A 16,732-nucleotide genomic window follows, 5' to 3' on the forward strand; every position below is an offset into this window, starting at 1 on the left:
CTCTGCTACCAAATAGATTAACATGATGTTAAGACTGCGCTCAAAATATCCCATTTTATTTAAATTTTTGGGGTGGGGTATGAGGTTGGTGGTAGTCTAGGGATTGAACCTAGGTCCTCATACATGCTAGGCATCACAATACAATAACAGTACATCCCAAGAAAAGCAGCCCATCTTAACCTGCTAAGGTATCTACATCATGAGCTTCCATCAGATTTAAACTGCTTTTATATGTGTTGTTGGTTGCTACCTGGTAATTAGAATATTTGTAACTTTACAAAGTTCTTGATGTAACACTGCCTTTATTGCATAGGTCTGAGTCTGATTCTGTGTATGCCACACCATATTAATCATAGAGAAGAAATGGTTACTAAACAAACAGGCTGAAGTACTCTACAGTAAAGGCTGTGGGCCCACCTGGTTTTTCTAAGGCTTGTACAGTGTCCTGTGTTAGATTATCAGGCCTTTCTTCGGTTTCCTCTGCTTCCATACTCAAATGAGTTTCTGGCTTCAGGCATCCAGTTAGGTCTGGTACGTTAGGTGGTTCTGCAACAGTGTCTGAAATAAGAAATGGGGCTTAAATCACTAGTCCTGTTGGCCATGGGGGCCACATCCAAATAAGCTTTATTTCGTTCCCATTTGCCCTTCCCTGGGCTGCTGCACATAATTCCTTTATACTAAGGTGTTCTGAGAGGAAGTTAATCACAAAAATAGCTTGATAGTATTCAAAAAATGAAGAAGTGCAAAAAATGAAAGTGAAAAGCAAGGTTAAACCACGACAGAACAGGGAGATTTTTTTTTAAACTATAGCTTTAGAAAAGAAAAGAAATAAGAACGCAACCAGAGGCTGTATGTTCTTGCTGTTCTCAACAGGTATTCAGCAACATATGCAAATAGGCTGGACCATCAAGCTGGTGTGAACTGAAGCAACCTCTGATACTGGGGGGACCTCCCCTAGGTGCAGATGGTGTACCCCCTTTTTCCTCAACTGAAGCAAATAAGGTTCAAAGTTGTCGGCAAATCACTAAGTGTTGTCTGTTCCCGTCTTCCTTCGGATGAAGATGGAGAACTCTCAGCTCTACGTGTACCATGCCTGCCTGGAGGCTGCCATGCTCTCGCATTGATGATAATGGACTGCACCTCTGAAACCGTAAGCCAGCCCCAATTAAATGTTGTGATTTATAAGAAAAAAAATCACTAAGTGTCTCTTCAACAGAAGAAAGGATGCACAAGCCACACTTTAGAGACTTTCAGCTCTTAAAAAATAATTCCCATCATTTGAAAAGAATTTTTTAAATTTGAATATATCATTTTGTAATGTATACAAGTGTTTTTGCCTTAGTGTATGTACATAATCAAGTGTGGGCCTTCTGACATCAGAGGATGGAAGAGGGTGTCAAATCCCTTAGAACTAAAGTTATGAATGGTCACGAGCTATCACTGGGTTCTGCAAACCACATCTGGGCCCTCTGTAAGAGCAGAAGAGCTTTAATCACTGAGCTATCTCTCTAGCTCTTTGTAAAACTTTTTATTAAAAATACAAGGTGTAGCCTGAGAGAAGACAACCCCCACCTGGGGCCACGGAGTCCAGGCAGCAATGAACACAAGAAACTCTCCAGAGTGGAACGACCAGGGCAGACAGGGAGCTAGCCTGAGACAAACCAGTCCAGTAAGGCCCAGGAAGACAGACCACACCCAAGATGAGCCCTACTGCACGGGCAGGGAATAGTACTGAGACCACTGCTGAGACAACCCCAGACCCAGAGCAAGTGGGTGGTGGAGAAATGGAAGAAAGACGCAGAAGGACGTGGACACCATGAAGAAAGGCAGGACTAGAAAATCAAGAGTAGTGAGGAACAGTGATATGAGTAGACAGTGATGCCACCTAAGGTCATTGTGACACTCTGTTCTATGCTACCACCGAGGGGCATGTCTGGGTTCATGGCCCTGCAGCAGCAGGAGTCTGTTTCCAGGTGGATAGCCCTGGTCTGGGCTGCCATCCAGAACCACGCTGATTACTGGGGCCTGTGCAGACCGAGGGGATCCCTAGACATCATGGGGGAGCTGGACCCGAGGGCTGTGAGAACAGGAGAGCTGATCCTTCCATCACCCAGGAAGCACAGGAGAGGTGTGGGTGAACACAGAATAAATGTGATCCAGGAAGCACAGGAGAGGTATGGGTGAGCATAGAATGAGTGTGACCCAGGAAGCACAGGAGAGGTGTGGGTGAGCATAGAATGAGTGTGACCCAGGAAGCACAGGAGAGGTGTGGGTGAGCATAGAATGAGTGTGACCCAAGAGCACAGGAGAGGTGTGGGTGAACACAGAGTAAGTGTGACCCAGGAAGCACAGGAGAGGTGTGGGTGAGCCCAGAATGAGTGTGGGAGAGACGGTGGATGAGGAAAAGATGTTCTCCGCCCCTACCCTCTTGCCCCTTACCACCATGCATTAGGCAGGAGAGCTGGCCCTGCCCCCTCACCGGCTGCAGCATTCTGGAGGGCCGCCCCTGCACCTTGCCAGGACAACACAGTAGCATTGACAGTGGTGGACCAGTGACTCATTGCAAGGAACATTTTATAAGCAAAGAAGTATGAAAACGGTTTACTGTGGAGCACTGTGACACGCTATAGCTTCCACAATAAGGCTTGTTTTTCCTTTTAGGGGAGAGGTTGCAAGGGTGAAGGGCAGGTATGAGAAATGAGTAAATTTGGGGAGCATGGCGTGAAACTCACAAAGACCAATAAAACGGTTCTTAAAAAAAAAAAAAAAAAAAACAAGGCTACAAGGAAACAATTGAGTTCAGGTTGTGGCATTTTAGTGTCAAAGATTAATCCCTTCAGAAAAGAAGAAAAAAGCATGAAGCAGGGATAAGAGGCTTTTCTATACTCAGAAGCCAGAGAATCACCATACACGGGATACATGGTTTAGGAAGGACTTTAAGGGAGGAGTCAAAAGGAATAGGATAGAAAATACAAACGACATTTTACAGCAAATGGGAATTGTGTGTGTGTGTGTCTGTAAACGTGCACATACAATCAGTGTGCTGGTGTCCATGCACTCAGAGGCTAGGTACAGCCATGCTCATTTCTTGCATCTGAATCAGATCTTCATGCCTGCTCAACAAGCATTCTTGTCCTCTTACCCTTGGCCTCCATGGTACCACCAACTGGGAAATCTTAAATATGTACAAAGTATTCACGATTAGATATTACTATTACTTCTCTTGCTTACAACAACATTATGTTTGGTTAAGAAAACATCGTTATCTTTGGGATTGCAACACCACTCACTCTAAAATGATTCAGAAGAAATATGGGAAGATGGCAGCTGTGAGACATTAGAAGGTGACTGGGTGTTCGTTCTCCTCTGTTCTATACGCTTGAAATGTCCTAACAACAAAGAGCTCAAACATACACCAAACTCTCAGGACCGTAACATGAGACTTCTAAACCACTCACAGAGTATTTTTTAGATCATTAATCATCTGACGCATAGGTAAATGCATACATAGCACTAGGATAAGAAATGCCTATCATTAATTGAAGCATTATTTATTTATAATAACCAAGACAGAGATGCAGCTGCAGTGAACACTTAGCATAAATATATAAATGAAATGCACATAGACAAACAATAAATATTATTGATCCTTTAAAAGAAAATCTAATCAGTTGCTAGGCATGGATGAGTGTGGAGGATACTGTGTGAAATAAAGTTAGCTCAGTAGAGAAGGACAAACACTTCATGACTCTACCGTTTGTGTTTTCTGCAGTCAAACTCATCGAAACAGTAAAACGACAGCCGAGAAGGAAGAAAGACGGACGTTAGTGACATGAAGTTTCAATCACAAAACCTCGGGAAGTTCTACAGATAGGCGGGTCTGTAATGTACATACACGGACCAGAGAACGCTCAACAGTGATTGTGAAGGTTAATCTTTTGTTTGCTTCGGTTTAGCTTGCTTTGGTTTTAAGACAAAATCTCTCTGCATAGCCCTGGCTGTCCTAGAAATCACTATGGAGACCGTGCTGGCCTCAGACTCCAGAGATCCACCTGCCTCTGCCTCCTGAGAGCTGGAATTAAAGGTGTGTGCCACCATGCCTAGCTTGGTTTCCTTTTTAAGACAGGAAAGATCTCACGATGTAACCCTTGCTGATCTAGAGACCACGCTGGCCTTGAATTCATAAGTTTTCCACCTGCCTCTGAGGGCTAAGATCCAAAGTGTGGACCCCACACACCGTGTAAATATTACTGTCAACTTGATGGGATTCAGAACAACTAAGAAAGGAATCTCTAGCCAAGAGGTGGTGTGTATGCCTTTAACAACAACACGTGGGAAGCAGAAGCAGGCAGACCTTATGTGGTTCAGGCTAGCCTTTACCAAAAACCAACAAAAAAAGAAAAAGAAATCTCTGGTTATTCATGCACCGTGACTGAGAATGACCCCGTTCCTTCCTTTCTAAAACTGTTTCTTGGTGTGTATTTGGTCACGACAAGGAGAAAAGCAACTAGTATGTTTTTTTTCTTTACAGATTTATTTATTTTGTGTATAAGTGATTAGACTGCATGTACAAATATGTGCTATGTGACCACCTGGTGCCTAGAGGTCAGAAAAGAGGACGTTGATCCCCTGGAACTTGAGTTTGTTCGTTTACGTTTGGAATGTAAACAAGGCCTCCCCATTTTACCCTGACTGGTCTGGAACCACCTCTGGCCCCTGAGTGCTCAGGTTAAAGATACACATCACTATGCCTGGTGAAACTGGAGTTAATAATAGTTCCTTTTTTAATGTCAACTACAGGGGCTGAAGAGATGCTCAGTAGTTTAGAGCACTCACTGCTCTTCCAGAGGACCTGGGTTTCATTTCCAGCTCTCACAAGGTAACTTAAAATTCTCTATAACTCAAGTTCCAAGGCATCTGATGCCCTCTCTTGTCTGACCTCCATAAATAAGTTTTTTTTTTTTTTTAAGCAATCTGAAAATGAAGCTTAAGAAATGTCAAGGTAGGAGACAAATGAAGGGTCCTAGATCAAAAAGTGATTTCTGTCTCTATTAGAGAGCTCGGGACTCAGTCCGTGCTTGCTTCCTGTCATTTGGGTTGTTATACTGCACAGACTGGGGAAAGTCCTCTCAGACAGGTGACTCACCTACCCACAACTGCATTACATGAGATACGTGCAGTTTCCTACCCCAACTCCCAGCTCTGTGGAGAAGAGAGGGACAGAAGGAAGAATTACCTGTGCTTGAAGGCTGTTCAAACGGAGAAGCAGATAGAGATGGTTTCCTTCGAACTAGGGTCAGGTGCACCACCTGCCCTGCATTCCGCAATACCTCAACCACATCCTGATTGGCAAACCCCTGAATGTTCACACCATCCACCTATGAGATCAGGAGACAGAGCAGAGTTGCAAGTAAAGTGTGGCCATTTTTGTTTTGGATTTTAACACAGGGTCTCACTATGTAGTGCAGAGAAGCCAACTCAGGAGACAGCCCAAGCTGGCCTCAACTTCACAGCACTTCTGCCTCAGCCTCTTGGGTTAGAGGATGAGCTACCAACCAATCATGCCTCTCAGCTACTCCCACTTTTCATTCTAGCAGTGCTGAAGAAAATGGGGTAACTAATTTTACTCCCCCAAATACTACATATTAGACTAGAAAGCAGTTTGGATAAAAAACCAGCTTGGCTGACAAACTTACATGTAAACTAAAACAAAAATTCAATCTTATAATCTTTCTTTTTAAGGATTTATTTATTTATTATATATAAGTACACTGTAGCTGTCTTCAGACACACCAGAAGAGGGCATCAGATCTCATTACAGATGATGGTGAGTCACCATGTGGTTGCTGGGATTTGAATTCAGGACCTTTGGAAGAGCAGTCAGTGTTCCTAACCACTGAGCCATCTCTCCAGCCACAATCTTATATTCTTAAGTCCCATATTTTTAAATATCAGCCTGACAGAGGCAAAGGGGTTATAATGATAGTCAAAATTTTTAAAATGTAAAAAGCTATAAAATCTGGTTGTTATATATTATTCTTAAAATATAACAAAACTTAATTACTAATATTGAAGTGTTATCTCTGTTTGGTATTATTCTGTGATGTTTTCCACAGAAACACACTCATTTCCCATCTAGTCTTCTAATGTTCTAAAAAATGTATGTGCAAGAAGCAAGGCAAGCATGCAATGCTTCTGCTGGCCTCCAGCCCCTGCAGATCATCAGAAGACATTCCCGGCATTCCTCAGATGGACTGATCAGCATGCGGTCTGTGTAAGTCAGTGTGGAACACGTGTATAACATGAATAGACGGCAAAGCACAGAGATATTTACGACTAAAACGGGAGATTCATTTTAACTAACAAAATGCTATATTCTCAAATACATAAAAGCATTTCAATTTTTGGTAGACTCAAATTATTCTAAGTAGAAAAAGCAGCAAGAAGAACTGGCAAATAGATTCTTCACTGTATGTAAAATGGATAAACACCCAAACTCTTAAAGAATGTTTCCCAAGGGATATAAAACATCTTTCAGATACATTTCCATGCATACATTTATTTATTTAAGTAAACATACAATTTTTTCTATAAATATGTTTAGTGGACTATTTCTTGTTTGACTAGAAACAAATCATGTAAAAGCTGAAATCAGTGTGATTTCACTGCAATAAAATTAACTTTAAAAACATTATGAACTAACAAGGTGGAGTACATCTTTAATCTCACCCCTTGAGAGGCAGAGGCAGGTGGTCTCTGAATTCAAGACCATCCTGGTCTACAGACTGAGTTCTAGACCAGCCAAGGCTAAGCAGTGAGACCCTGTCTCAAAATATATATAAAAGCAAAAACTAAAACAAACAAATAATATAAAATAAACTAAATTAAACTTCTTTAGCATATAACAGAAGACAAACATTTCTCCTACAGGTGTCAATTGTACAACAGAAAATCATTACTTACAGCCACAATTTTATCATTGACTTGAATTTGGCCATTGTGGTAGGCAGCGCTGCCTGGGATTATACTCTTCACATAAATCCCTGAAGCTTCCCCTGAAGGTGCACACACACAGAAAAAGAGACAGCTAAAATTAGGACCCGATTACAAAATTCTGTCAAGAGGTTGTTAATTAGCTAAAGAGGCTGACTAGAGACTTAATAAATACTATTTTGAACACATGCAGGGAAACTGATGGATTATTTCAAACTGTCACCATCACAGTGACCTGAATTAAAAGTGAGCTGACTGATGACTACCCTTCTGGAAAAGAATCAGTAGTGGACCTGTAAGAATGCCTGTCTCTAAGCTGGGCCTCCGCAGGGCAGACGAACCCGGTCGGTCTCTGCTCACACTGCCGACTCAGCGCACGATCGCACCGGTTTCACTAGCATCCTGACAAGACTCACACACAGTTTACCTGTGTGTAGATCAGTGCCCGTGTACATCATCCAGATAAAAAGAACGCACATGTGGTCTTTCAAAAAGCTAGAACTGAGGCAGGGTGATGGCCTGAGTTCAACCATAGGAACACACATGAAGGTGGATTAACCCCACAAAACGGCCCTGGGACCTCTACACGGGAGGTCCTCTACACACCCGTGTACACATGTAATAATCTTAAAACAGAGAATGAGCTCAGCAACGTTAAACAATCCTTACACTGTAAAATTAAATATTTAATCACAAATAGCTACAAAATGATAACCATATACAAGGGAAATTGTGAAATTTAAAAACTACCTCTTAATGATTATTATTACATTTCCACTGTCAGCACAACAACAGTCAACACATCCTGAATGACACCCCAAGTGTTCAATAACAGGAAAGTATTCTTCAGTACCATTTCCAGATTATTCCTTCTACAGGGCCTGACACCCAGGCGGCCTCTGTGCTTGTCGAGTGCCTTCCTGACGCAGTCTCATATTACATCTTTCCTACCTAATCCCCTTCCTTGCTCATTACCAGCTCTAATGCTCCTTCCTGAGCTTCCTGTACAGTTGCTAGCTTCTCTACTACAGCACGTATTTTCAGTTATCGTTACGCAGTAAAGGTTCTTATACTTCAGTTACACTCCCTGAATAGACTGACTTCTTTTGCTTGTTTCAGTTTCTAAGATGAAGGTTCCCTGTGTTGCCCAGGATAGCCTCAAACTTGTGAGCTCAAATAACCATCCACTCAGCTGCTGCCTTGACATTACAGGAGCAGCCACCATTCTGAATCAACCCCCAGCAAAACCCCAACAATAAACACAACAAAGTACAAATTATTTGTATGCATGTTTTTAAAACATGCTGGTATTTCAAACACCTCACTTTCTAACTCACTTGCTCATCCTTCCCTAAACACCCAAGCCCTCATGGGTTTTCAGGATAAATAAGTAAAAAGATTCCTTTCTGTACTCAGTAACACAAACAGTAATTTTTCTCTCATTCACCAACTTCCGCTCAGGCACTGGGACAGGTGTTTAGGTGCTCAGCCACAAGTCTGTAACCAGGCAGAAGGTAGGGATGACTCAACATGTTTGGTAAAACATTAGTTTTATGTTTATATTCAGCTTTTAAGGAACTTATTTAAATTCTAATCCTAAAAAAAATGGTGGCACATAGAAGAATCAGAATTTTGAAATCAGATATTTCATTAGGTTAAAGTAGCACAGAGTGGTCTCGTGATTTTTCCTTCAGACCTGTGAATATTCTTAATCTCTCCACCTGCTCCATGCATGATGATAATTTGCTTTTAAGCAATTAACACTCTATACTTGCTACTTTTCAGAAAAACTAGACTACTTCATAACTAAATTTTCATGTAACTACCAAGTATTTTATAAAGGTTACTTTTATTTAACCTAGTAAATCTTTAATAACCAAGAGAAAACCAAGAGTGAAAGTGACTCCTAACTTTCAGGTAACAGCTGAAAAATTTATTCATTCTCACACCAAATTCCCCTTATATAAAAGAAAAAAAAAGGTTCTAATAAAATATTTATTCTGTCTTTTCTCATGATTAAACACAGACTAATATGGTTTGAGCACTTACAATATATAGGCTATGCAGTGATCAACCTACTTTATCCCTGACATAATACTGCATGACATGTTACAGTCACAAAGTATCCAAAACAGAGCTACTTTAGAAGCAAAGGAAAGTGAAGTGCAAATGTTACTAAAGACCCTTTGGTGCTGACTATAAGCAGCTGTTAAACCACTGGAACAAAATGTGGCTCTGGTCACAGGAAAGTAACTGCTTGCTATTATAGATTCGGGATTTTATTTTGATGTTTAAATTAAAGGCTGCAAGTACTTAATTTTATTATGTAGAAACCTTAATATCCTTTATAATTATCCCAAATATGAAGTAGAAATATTCATTTACCTGGATGAGCTGTTCCAACATAGCCAACAATTCTAATCCCAAGACTCTGACCATCTTTTTTAACAAGTTCAACATTGTAAGTTTCAAAAAGAGAACTGTCCTATAGGGAAATAAGACAGGTTTGGTTACTTTTTCAGTTGCATAACTCTATATAGTCAATCTGTGCATCCAGCTTGCCACGTTTGTTCTGATTCCTGATCCCTGGACCTACCCCTATTATAATATTACACGACAAAGGGGAGATCATTCACGTGAGCCTAATCAGAACCCTCCAAATAGCAGAGTTTTCTCCTGCTGGTAGCAGAAAGGGAAAAGAAAAACATTTTAAACAGAGGAGATCAACTTGTAGTATGAAGATGGAATGATCATACAAGAAAGATGGGAACAAGGGGACCTACCATAAGAGGCCCTTGAAAAATGTTCTGGCTGGAGGCCAACAAAGAAAAGGCCGTTGTCCTACAGCAAAGAACTGCATTCTTCCACCAACCTGAACAGGCTCACGGGGTGCAGATGAACCAACACCTTCACTCGTCCTTACAAGAAGCTAAGCAGAAAACCCAGCCAAGCCAATGCTGAATTCTGACCTACACAACTGCAAACTAACCACAGGTACTGCTTCAGCTGCTAAATGTGTAACAACTTGTAACATAACACTAGAAAATTAATACAGCCATTCAGAAAAAACTCAGACTGTATTTCCTGTAAGAATCATAAGCCTAACAATAAAATGTAGAAGCCAAGGGGAAGGCTAGGTATTATATGTAATACTTTGTCAATTCCAAGCATCAGCTCAGAAACTAAACAATAGATAGAGTACAGTAGCATATTATCACAGAACATCCTAGTCCTTCAGTGGATGAGAAGGCTTCAGTGGGGTAGAATAATGCAGGAAACAAAAATCACTTATCACTACAACATGGAGAAATTAAACAAAGTAACTATTTTTTAATCATAGAAAAGTCCTGTTCAAATGGCTCCCAGTAGGAACAGGCAAATAATTTTTCAGAAGACCTAAATGATATCTTAGAAGATAAACGTTAACTTTACAATCGTTCTTAACAAAGGTTTTCTCATCTTGCTTTTATTCATGGAGAAGAGAAGACAGGGAGGGGAAATGGAAGATGGTGCAGTCAGTAAAGCAATTGTTGTGCACATGTGAGGAACGAAGTTCATAACCCATTCCAGATGTTAAAAGCCAAAGATGGTAGCATACACCAGTAATCTCAACTCTGGGGAGCCAGACACAGGATCCCAGGGGATTGCTGGACAGCCATGCTTCTTGAAGTGGCAGGCTCTCAATTGTGAGAAATTTTGTCTCAAAAATAAGATAGAAACAGAAGAAGACAATGATGTCTGGCTTTAAGGCACATCATACATACATGCATACATACATACATACATACATACATACATACATACATACATACATACTGTGATGGTTTGCATATGCTTGGCCCAGAAAGTGGCACCATTAGGTGTGGCCTTGTTGGTGAAAGTGAGTCACTCTGGGGGTGGGCTTGGAGACACTCCTCCTAGCTGCCTGAGGATGCCCAGTCTATTCCTGGCTTCCTTTGGATGAAGATGTACAACTCTCAGCTCCTCCTGCTCCATGCCTGCCTGGATGCTGCCATGCTCTTGTCTTGATGATAATGGACTGAACCTCTGAACCTGTAAGCCAGCCTCAATTAAATGTTATTTATAAGACTTGCCTTGGTCATGGTGTCTGTTCACAGCAATAAAACCCTAACTAAGACAGAAGTTGGTACCAGGACTGGGGTATTGCTGTGATAGGCCTGACCATGCTTTTGTTTGGAAGAATGTGGATTTTGGGACTTTGGATTTGGAAAGCTGTGGAAGCTTTTAAATGGGGCTTAATGGGCTATCCTAGTAAAAATATGGAAGACTTTGTTACTAAGAGTGATTTGAAATGTGCTGACTTGGATCAAGCGGCTTCAGTGGAGAATTTCAGTATGTGGCCTGGAGACTGTTTTTGTAGTATTTTGGTAAAGAACATGGCTGCTTTTTGCCCTTGGCCAAAGAGTCTGCCTGAGTTTAAGATGAGGAGATTTAGATTAACTGCTTTGAAAAAGGAAGTCTCACAACAGCCTGGTGTAAATTCTGTTGTGTGGTTACTAACATTCACCCTTATGAAGAGCATTTTAATAAAAAGGAGCAAGTTGAGAAAGGAACGATACAAAATATATGGTTCCAGTATTAAACGGACACCAGGAAGTGAAATGGAACTAAATTCTGTGTTCAAGAATTTTAAATTGAATTAAGGAAGTAAGGACTTTGGGGCAAGGACTTTGGGGCAAGACCCCGCCCAGCTAAATTAGCTCCACACATCTTAGTACAAACCTTTAATCCCAGGAGTCAAAAGCAAGCAGACCTCTAAATTCAAGCCCAGCCAAGGACAGAGCAAATTCTGGGTGAAGAAAATCTTAAATCTGGGTGTGGTAGTACATACCCTTAATCCCAGAAGACAGACATTCAGATTTCTAAATTCAAGGTCAATCTACAGAGAAAGATCCAGGATAGCCAAGCTTAGGTAGTGAAAGACTTAGAAAAGAGGAATCTAGTGATAATGTAATAGAACAAGGGGCCATGTTCCAGCTTCTGCAAGCAGCAGAAGGAGACACTGGGACAGTTGATGCTGGTGAGCTGGAGCTACGAAATTAGTGGTGATTAAGAACAGACCAGCATCACTGAGATCTTCTGGGAAGTGTTTTCTGAGAGGATAAAAAACTATTCCAGGGATAGCCAAGGTTGTACCTCATGCTGCAGCTGTACTTGGTAATGTGTAAGAGTCACTCAGATGGTACTGGTTTTGATGGCATGAAGGTGTCATGAAGAACAGGTAAGGCTTGGGACTGTGAGATGCCATGGAAGGCCATTGGTGAAAGTACAGCCTCGGTTGTAGTTGACAATCCAGGATTGAAGGGGTCATGCAAAGGATTTGAGGCTTGGCACCATGAAGGGAGCCTATGAGAGGCTATTGGTGAAGCAGACCCAATACTGTAACAGAAGATCCCAGTGTATTAGAGATGCCAGGACCATGGGATGATGACCAAGAGCAGCATCAAAAGTGCAGTGGATCAACCTGAGCTTGAACTGCTACAGAGGGCAGAGCTGGAGAAGTGAAGTCAGCACTTGGAGGAGCCCAGAAGGTCATGTGTAGATCCCAGACATCGAAACAAGAAGCTGTAACATTGAAGCTGCCTTGGAGACTCAAAGATGTTAAAGATGCCAGAGCGGCAGGATACCTACCAAGGAAAGCTGCTAACAGGGAGTGGAACCAACCCAGGAGGAAGAAGTTTGTTGCAATCAACAAAGATGAAAAAGGAGTTGAAGATCTGAAGACCGCTTTGACATCAGGATGGAGATGCAGAATTTGGAGTCTGCCCAGCTGGTTGCCTGACTTAATTCAGGAATCACAGTTAAGTGATTGGATGGATCTCAGAAGAGACTCTGAACTTTGAACTTTTAACATTGTTGATACTTTGGAAGTTGGACTAAATGTACTTTTTACTATGCTATGTTTAGGTATGGCCCCCATAGACTCATGTGTTTGACAAGCCCATGGCAACCAAGGAGTGGAATGTGATGGTTTGCATATGCTTGGCCCAGGGAGTGGCACTATTAGAAGGTGTGGCCTTGTTGGAGGAAGTGTGTCACTCTGGGGGTGGGCTTGGAGACACTCCTCCTAGCAACCTGAGGATGCTCAGTCTGTTCCTGGCTTCCTTTGGATGAAGATGTAGAACTCACAGCTCCTCCTGCACCATGCCTGCCTGGATACTGCCATGCTCTTGTCTTGATGGTACTGGACTGAACCTCTGAACCTGTAAGCCAGTCTCAATTAAATGTTGTTATTTATAAGACTTGCCTTGGTCATGGTGTCTGTTCACAGCAATAAAACCGTAAGACACATACATACACATACACTCACGCACACACCACACCACACCACACCACACCACACCACACACACCACACCACACCACACACACCACACCACACCACAGCCTGAAGTGTGACTTATGCTTCGTGGTCATCCAGCTGAGGAAAATTCTTATCTTGCATTTTGTCACAGGTAGCATGTGATTAAGAAGAATAGTTTCTACACTCACAAACTCAAGGGTCCTTGTGGCTACAACTGGCAGAGCCACAGGTAAGGATACAGGTGTTGGAGGTGTTACTGCAGTTTCACCAACAGGATCTCTGGCCACCAGCATTCTCACTGAATTCCCGCAGTTCCTTAGCACTTGAGCAACTTGTTCACTGGTCATTCCTTGCACATTTGTACCACCAATCTTCAAGATGTGATCCCCTGTCTGTAGTCTCCCATCCTTTAATCAAGAAAGAATAACAGAATTACTCAGAGAAATCAACAAATTAGCTTAACTGCTTAATAAAAATATGTCATATGTTCAATTCTGGCAAAATGACCGACAAAGCCAGTTGAAATGCTGGACAAACATAACATTTCTAATGATCTACTCAGCTGGCAAAATATAAAGAATTTCCTTGCAGAATACAAAATATGAAGGGTCCAAAATCAAATAAAGTTCCAGAACTCTAAATGGACATCTGCCCAAGGGTTTTAACTTATGTCCAAAAACTTTGATCCAAAGTATAATGACCATGAATGCAAGGAAGAGATGGAAAGCTAGAGACTTCTAAAAGAAAGGTCAGAATCAAGGGCTCCAGCATAAAGCTGAGCACCACCTAAGGTCAAAATGGTAAGCAGCAGGACTGGGGAACATAGCTCTAGGCAAACAGTGATGAACAATTGTTGGACAGACAGATGCCAAAGTCATTTCGATGACTGGGGAGCTAAATGAGCAAAAGGAATGACATCACCTGACTAATAGCTGTTCTCAGGTCTCCCCAGATCTTCTGCCTGAAATGAACCATAGAGGGGACAATCCCAGCAGAGGGAGCAGCTGGGAGGCGCTAACAATGGCCTTAGGTCAGCAGCACGTTGTCCGTAACAACTTCAAATTGGGAAGGGAGAGTTACACGTATTTTCCAAGAACTGTCAACAGGACTGACTGATGACTTCCTCGTGGGATGTCAAGAAAAGGGAGAAGGAAGCAGACGGGCCACATCTTATCCAAAGCACTAGAAGAACAGACCTTCCAGGAACCAAGCTAAAGCAGACTGAGGAGTGATGGGTGGGTGGAAATAGAAACTTAGGTGACATGTGGACAAGAACAGTCGGAGCTGCCCATCAACACCACATGGGCATATCAGGGAGACAGTTGGATCTACTGGGCTACAGCTCGGGAGAGAAATCAAAAGCACACATGCGAGTCTGAGGAGGAGAGGAGCATTACATGAGGGAAGTCACAGTCTTGATTCTGGGCGAGTCTTAGGCACGTGCATCTAACTGGATAATAAATACAATATCAGCTATGATTGTTTTTAAATGTACATGTTTGTGTGTACATTGAACCACAGAAAAGTTTAAGATATAATTCATAAAAATATGTACTAGGTAAAATTATTTAAAAAGTCCCCTCCTTGCAAAACTCTGAGACAGCCGATCCATCTACATTTTACATAAGCTTGTTTCATCAATAAATCTGAGTACTATATAATTACCTTTACTACTGAATATTAAAGATACCAAAATGCCAACAATGATGGTCTAAAAAATCCATCCCTACAAAGTACAGGTTAAAACAGCATCTATGGCCATCTATAGTAAGTAGTATATGCCTATGAACAAGTATAGAGAAGCCGGAAGACAGCCTGAGTCACATTCAAAATCTGAAACCAGCCTATACTATATAGTGAGACTTCTTTTTTCCAGAAAACCAAAAAGAAAGCCAGGAGTGGTGGCACAGATCTTTAATTCCAGCCCTTGGGAGGTAGAGACAGGTGGATTTCTGATTTTAAGACCAGCCTGGCCTACAGAGTGAGACTGAGGACAGCCAGGAACAACATGAGAAACCTTGCCTAGAAAAACTAACAAAATGAAATAAAAGGAGAAGGGGAAAGGGAAAAGTAGGGAGAGAACTGGCTTAATTCAATCTTCTTCAAAGAATAATTTAAATTTAAAACAAGAAAATTGAGGTTTAAAAGATTGTCTGACGTAGCTTTGTCCTGAATGTCTTTAATCCAAGCATTCAGGAGGCAGAGAGGAGAATCTCTGAATTCAAGGCCAACTCTGGTTTACAGAGGAAGGTCCAGGCCAATTCTATACAATGAGACTCTGTTTCTCAAAAAAATGAAAAGGATGACTGATCTAACCAGGTTCAAAAAGCTAGTAAGCAGCAATACCAAAGCTCAATCCAAATCCAGCTGTCTGGCTGTGGTGGTACAGGCCTGTGATCTCAGCACACGGGAGGAAGAAGAAAGAGACCACGGTGTACAAGTCAGCACGGGCTACATAGCAAGTTCTAAGTGCCTACAAAAGAAGTTCCAACCCAAGGTGTTCACTGCGTACACAGCAGGTTGCTCTCCAATACACAAAGGATGCTAACGCATGATGGTTATTATTTACTACCTAGTGTCCAAAAACTATCGGCTTTATAATTACGCTGCAGGGGCGGGGGGGGGGGGGGGAACCATTTAGAAGCCATGCCAGAAATACAAGACAGAAAGCTTAGTTTGCTGCTCTTCCTACTTTTCAAATCTTCAGAATGCTGAATGTAAAAAGAATTCCGATCAAAACACAGAGTACAAAAGCTATAAGCTGGGCTAGGGTGCGACAAAGGGAAGACTAAGCTATAAGCAGTTCAACCCATAAACATCTGAAAAGGCTTAAGAACAAATACAAGACAAAACTTATTGGAGGAAAGGAATAAAGGCAGCCTTTCAACTTTAACAATGGTGATTTGATATTCTGTTTCTAGCCATGCAAAAGCCCAGGTAAAATAAACACCTACTTAAAAGATTCAGGGGCGGAAAGTTGTTGTGCAAGCCTTGGCAACAATTTGATACCTGAGACCCACAAAATAAGCTGGATGTACTCTCATGTGCCCATAACTCCAGCCTTCCTACAGGGAAAGTTCAGTCACACACACACACACACACACACACACACACACACACACTCACTCACTCACTCACTCACTCACACACACACATTCAAATAAACAATTTGTAAAAGATAGAAGCTTCCAGGGCACTGGTGAGGACAACTCTGCCTAGGAGCTAGACCTTCAGGACAGAGGTCAAAGTCATAAAGAATGTTGGTTTGACTAATGAACACCTCTCCATCAAGTATATATTTAGTCACTTCTTGGAAACTATTTTTTCCCCATTTTATCTCAACTCTTAAATTAAAATTGTGTAGATAATTTGCATCTGTCACTGAGAGTCAAACATTTTCTTCTTACAGAAAAGC

At 41.7% G+C, this 16,732-nt stretch overlaps 1 protein-coding gene across 2 annotated transcripts in view; it reads right to left on the minus strand.

Moving 5' to 3' along the window:
• The window catches only part of PATJ (PATJ crumbs cell polarity complex component), a 290,169-nt gene that overhangs the window by 250,332 nt on the left and 23,105 nt on the right, over positions 1–16,732 (minus strand). For both annotated transcript variants that reach the window (XM_080921989.1, XM_080921990.1), the window contains 5 exons: positions 13,506–13,724; positions 9,379–9,478; positions 6,964–7,055; positions 5,237–5,378; positions 418–558 (listed from right to left, as the gene is read on the minus strand). In XM_080921989.1, coding sequence (XP_080778115.1) covers positions 418–558; positions 5,237–5,378; positions 6,964–7,055; positions 9,379–9,478; positions 13,506–13,724 — 694 coding nt within the window. The remainder of the gene's footprint in view (positions 1–417; positions 559–5,236; positions 5,379–6,963; positions 7,056–9,378; positions 9,479–13,505; positions 13,725–16,732) is intronic.

This window comes from Micromys minutus, assembly GCF_963924665.1.
Source record: "Micromys minutus genome assembly, chromosome: 9".
Lineage (NCBI taxonomy): Eukaryota > Metazoa > Chordata > Mammalia > Rodentia > Muridae > Micromys > Micromys minutus.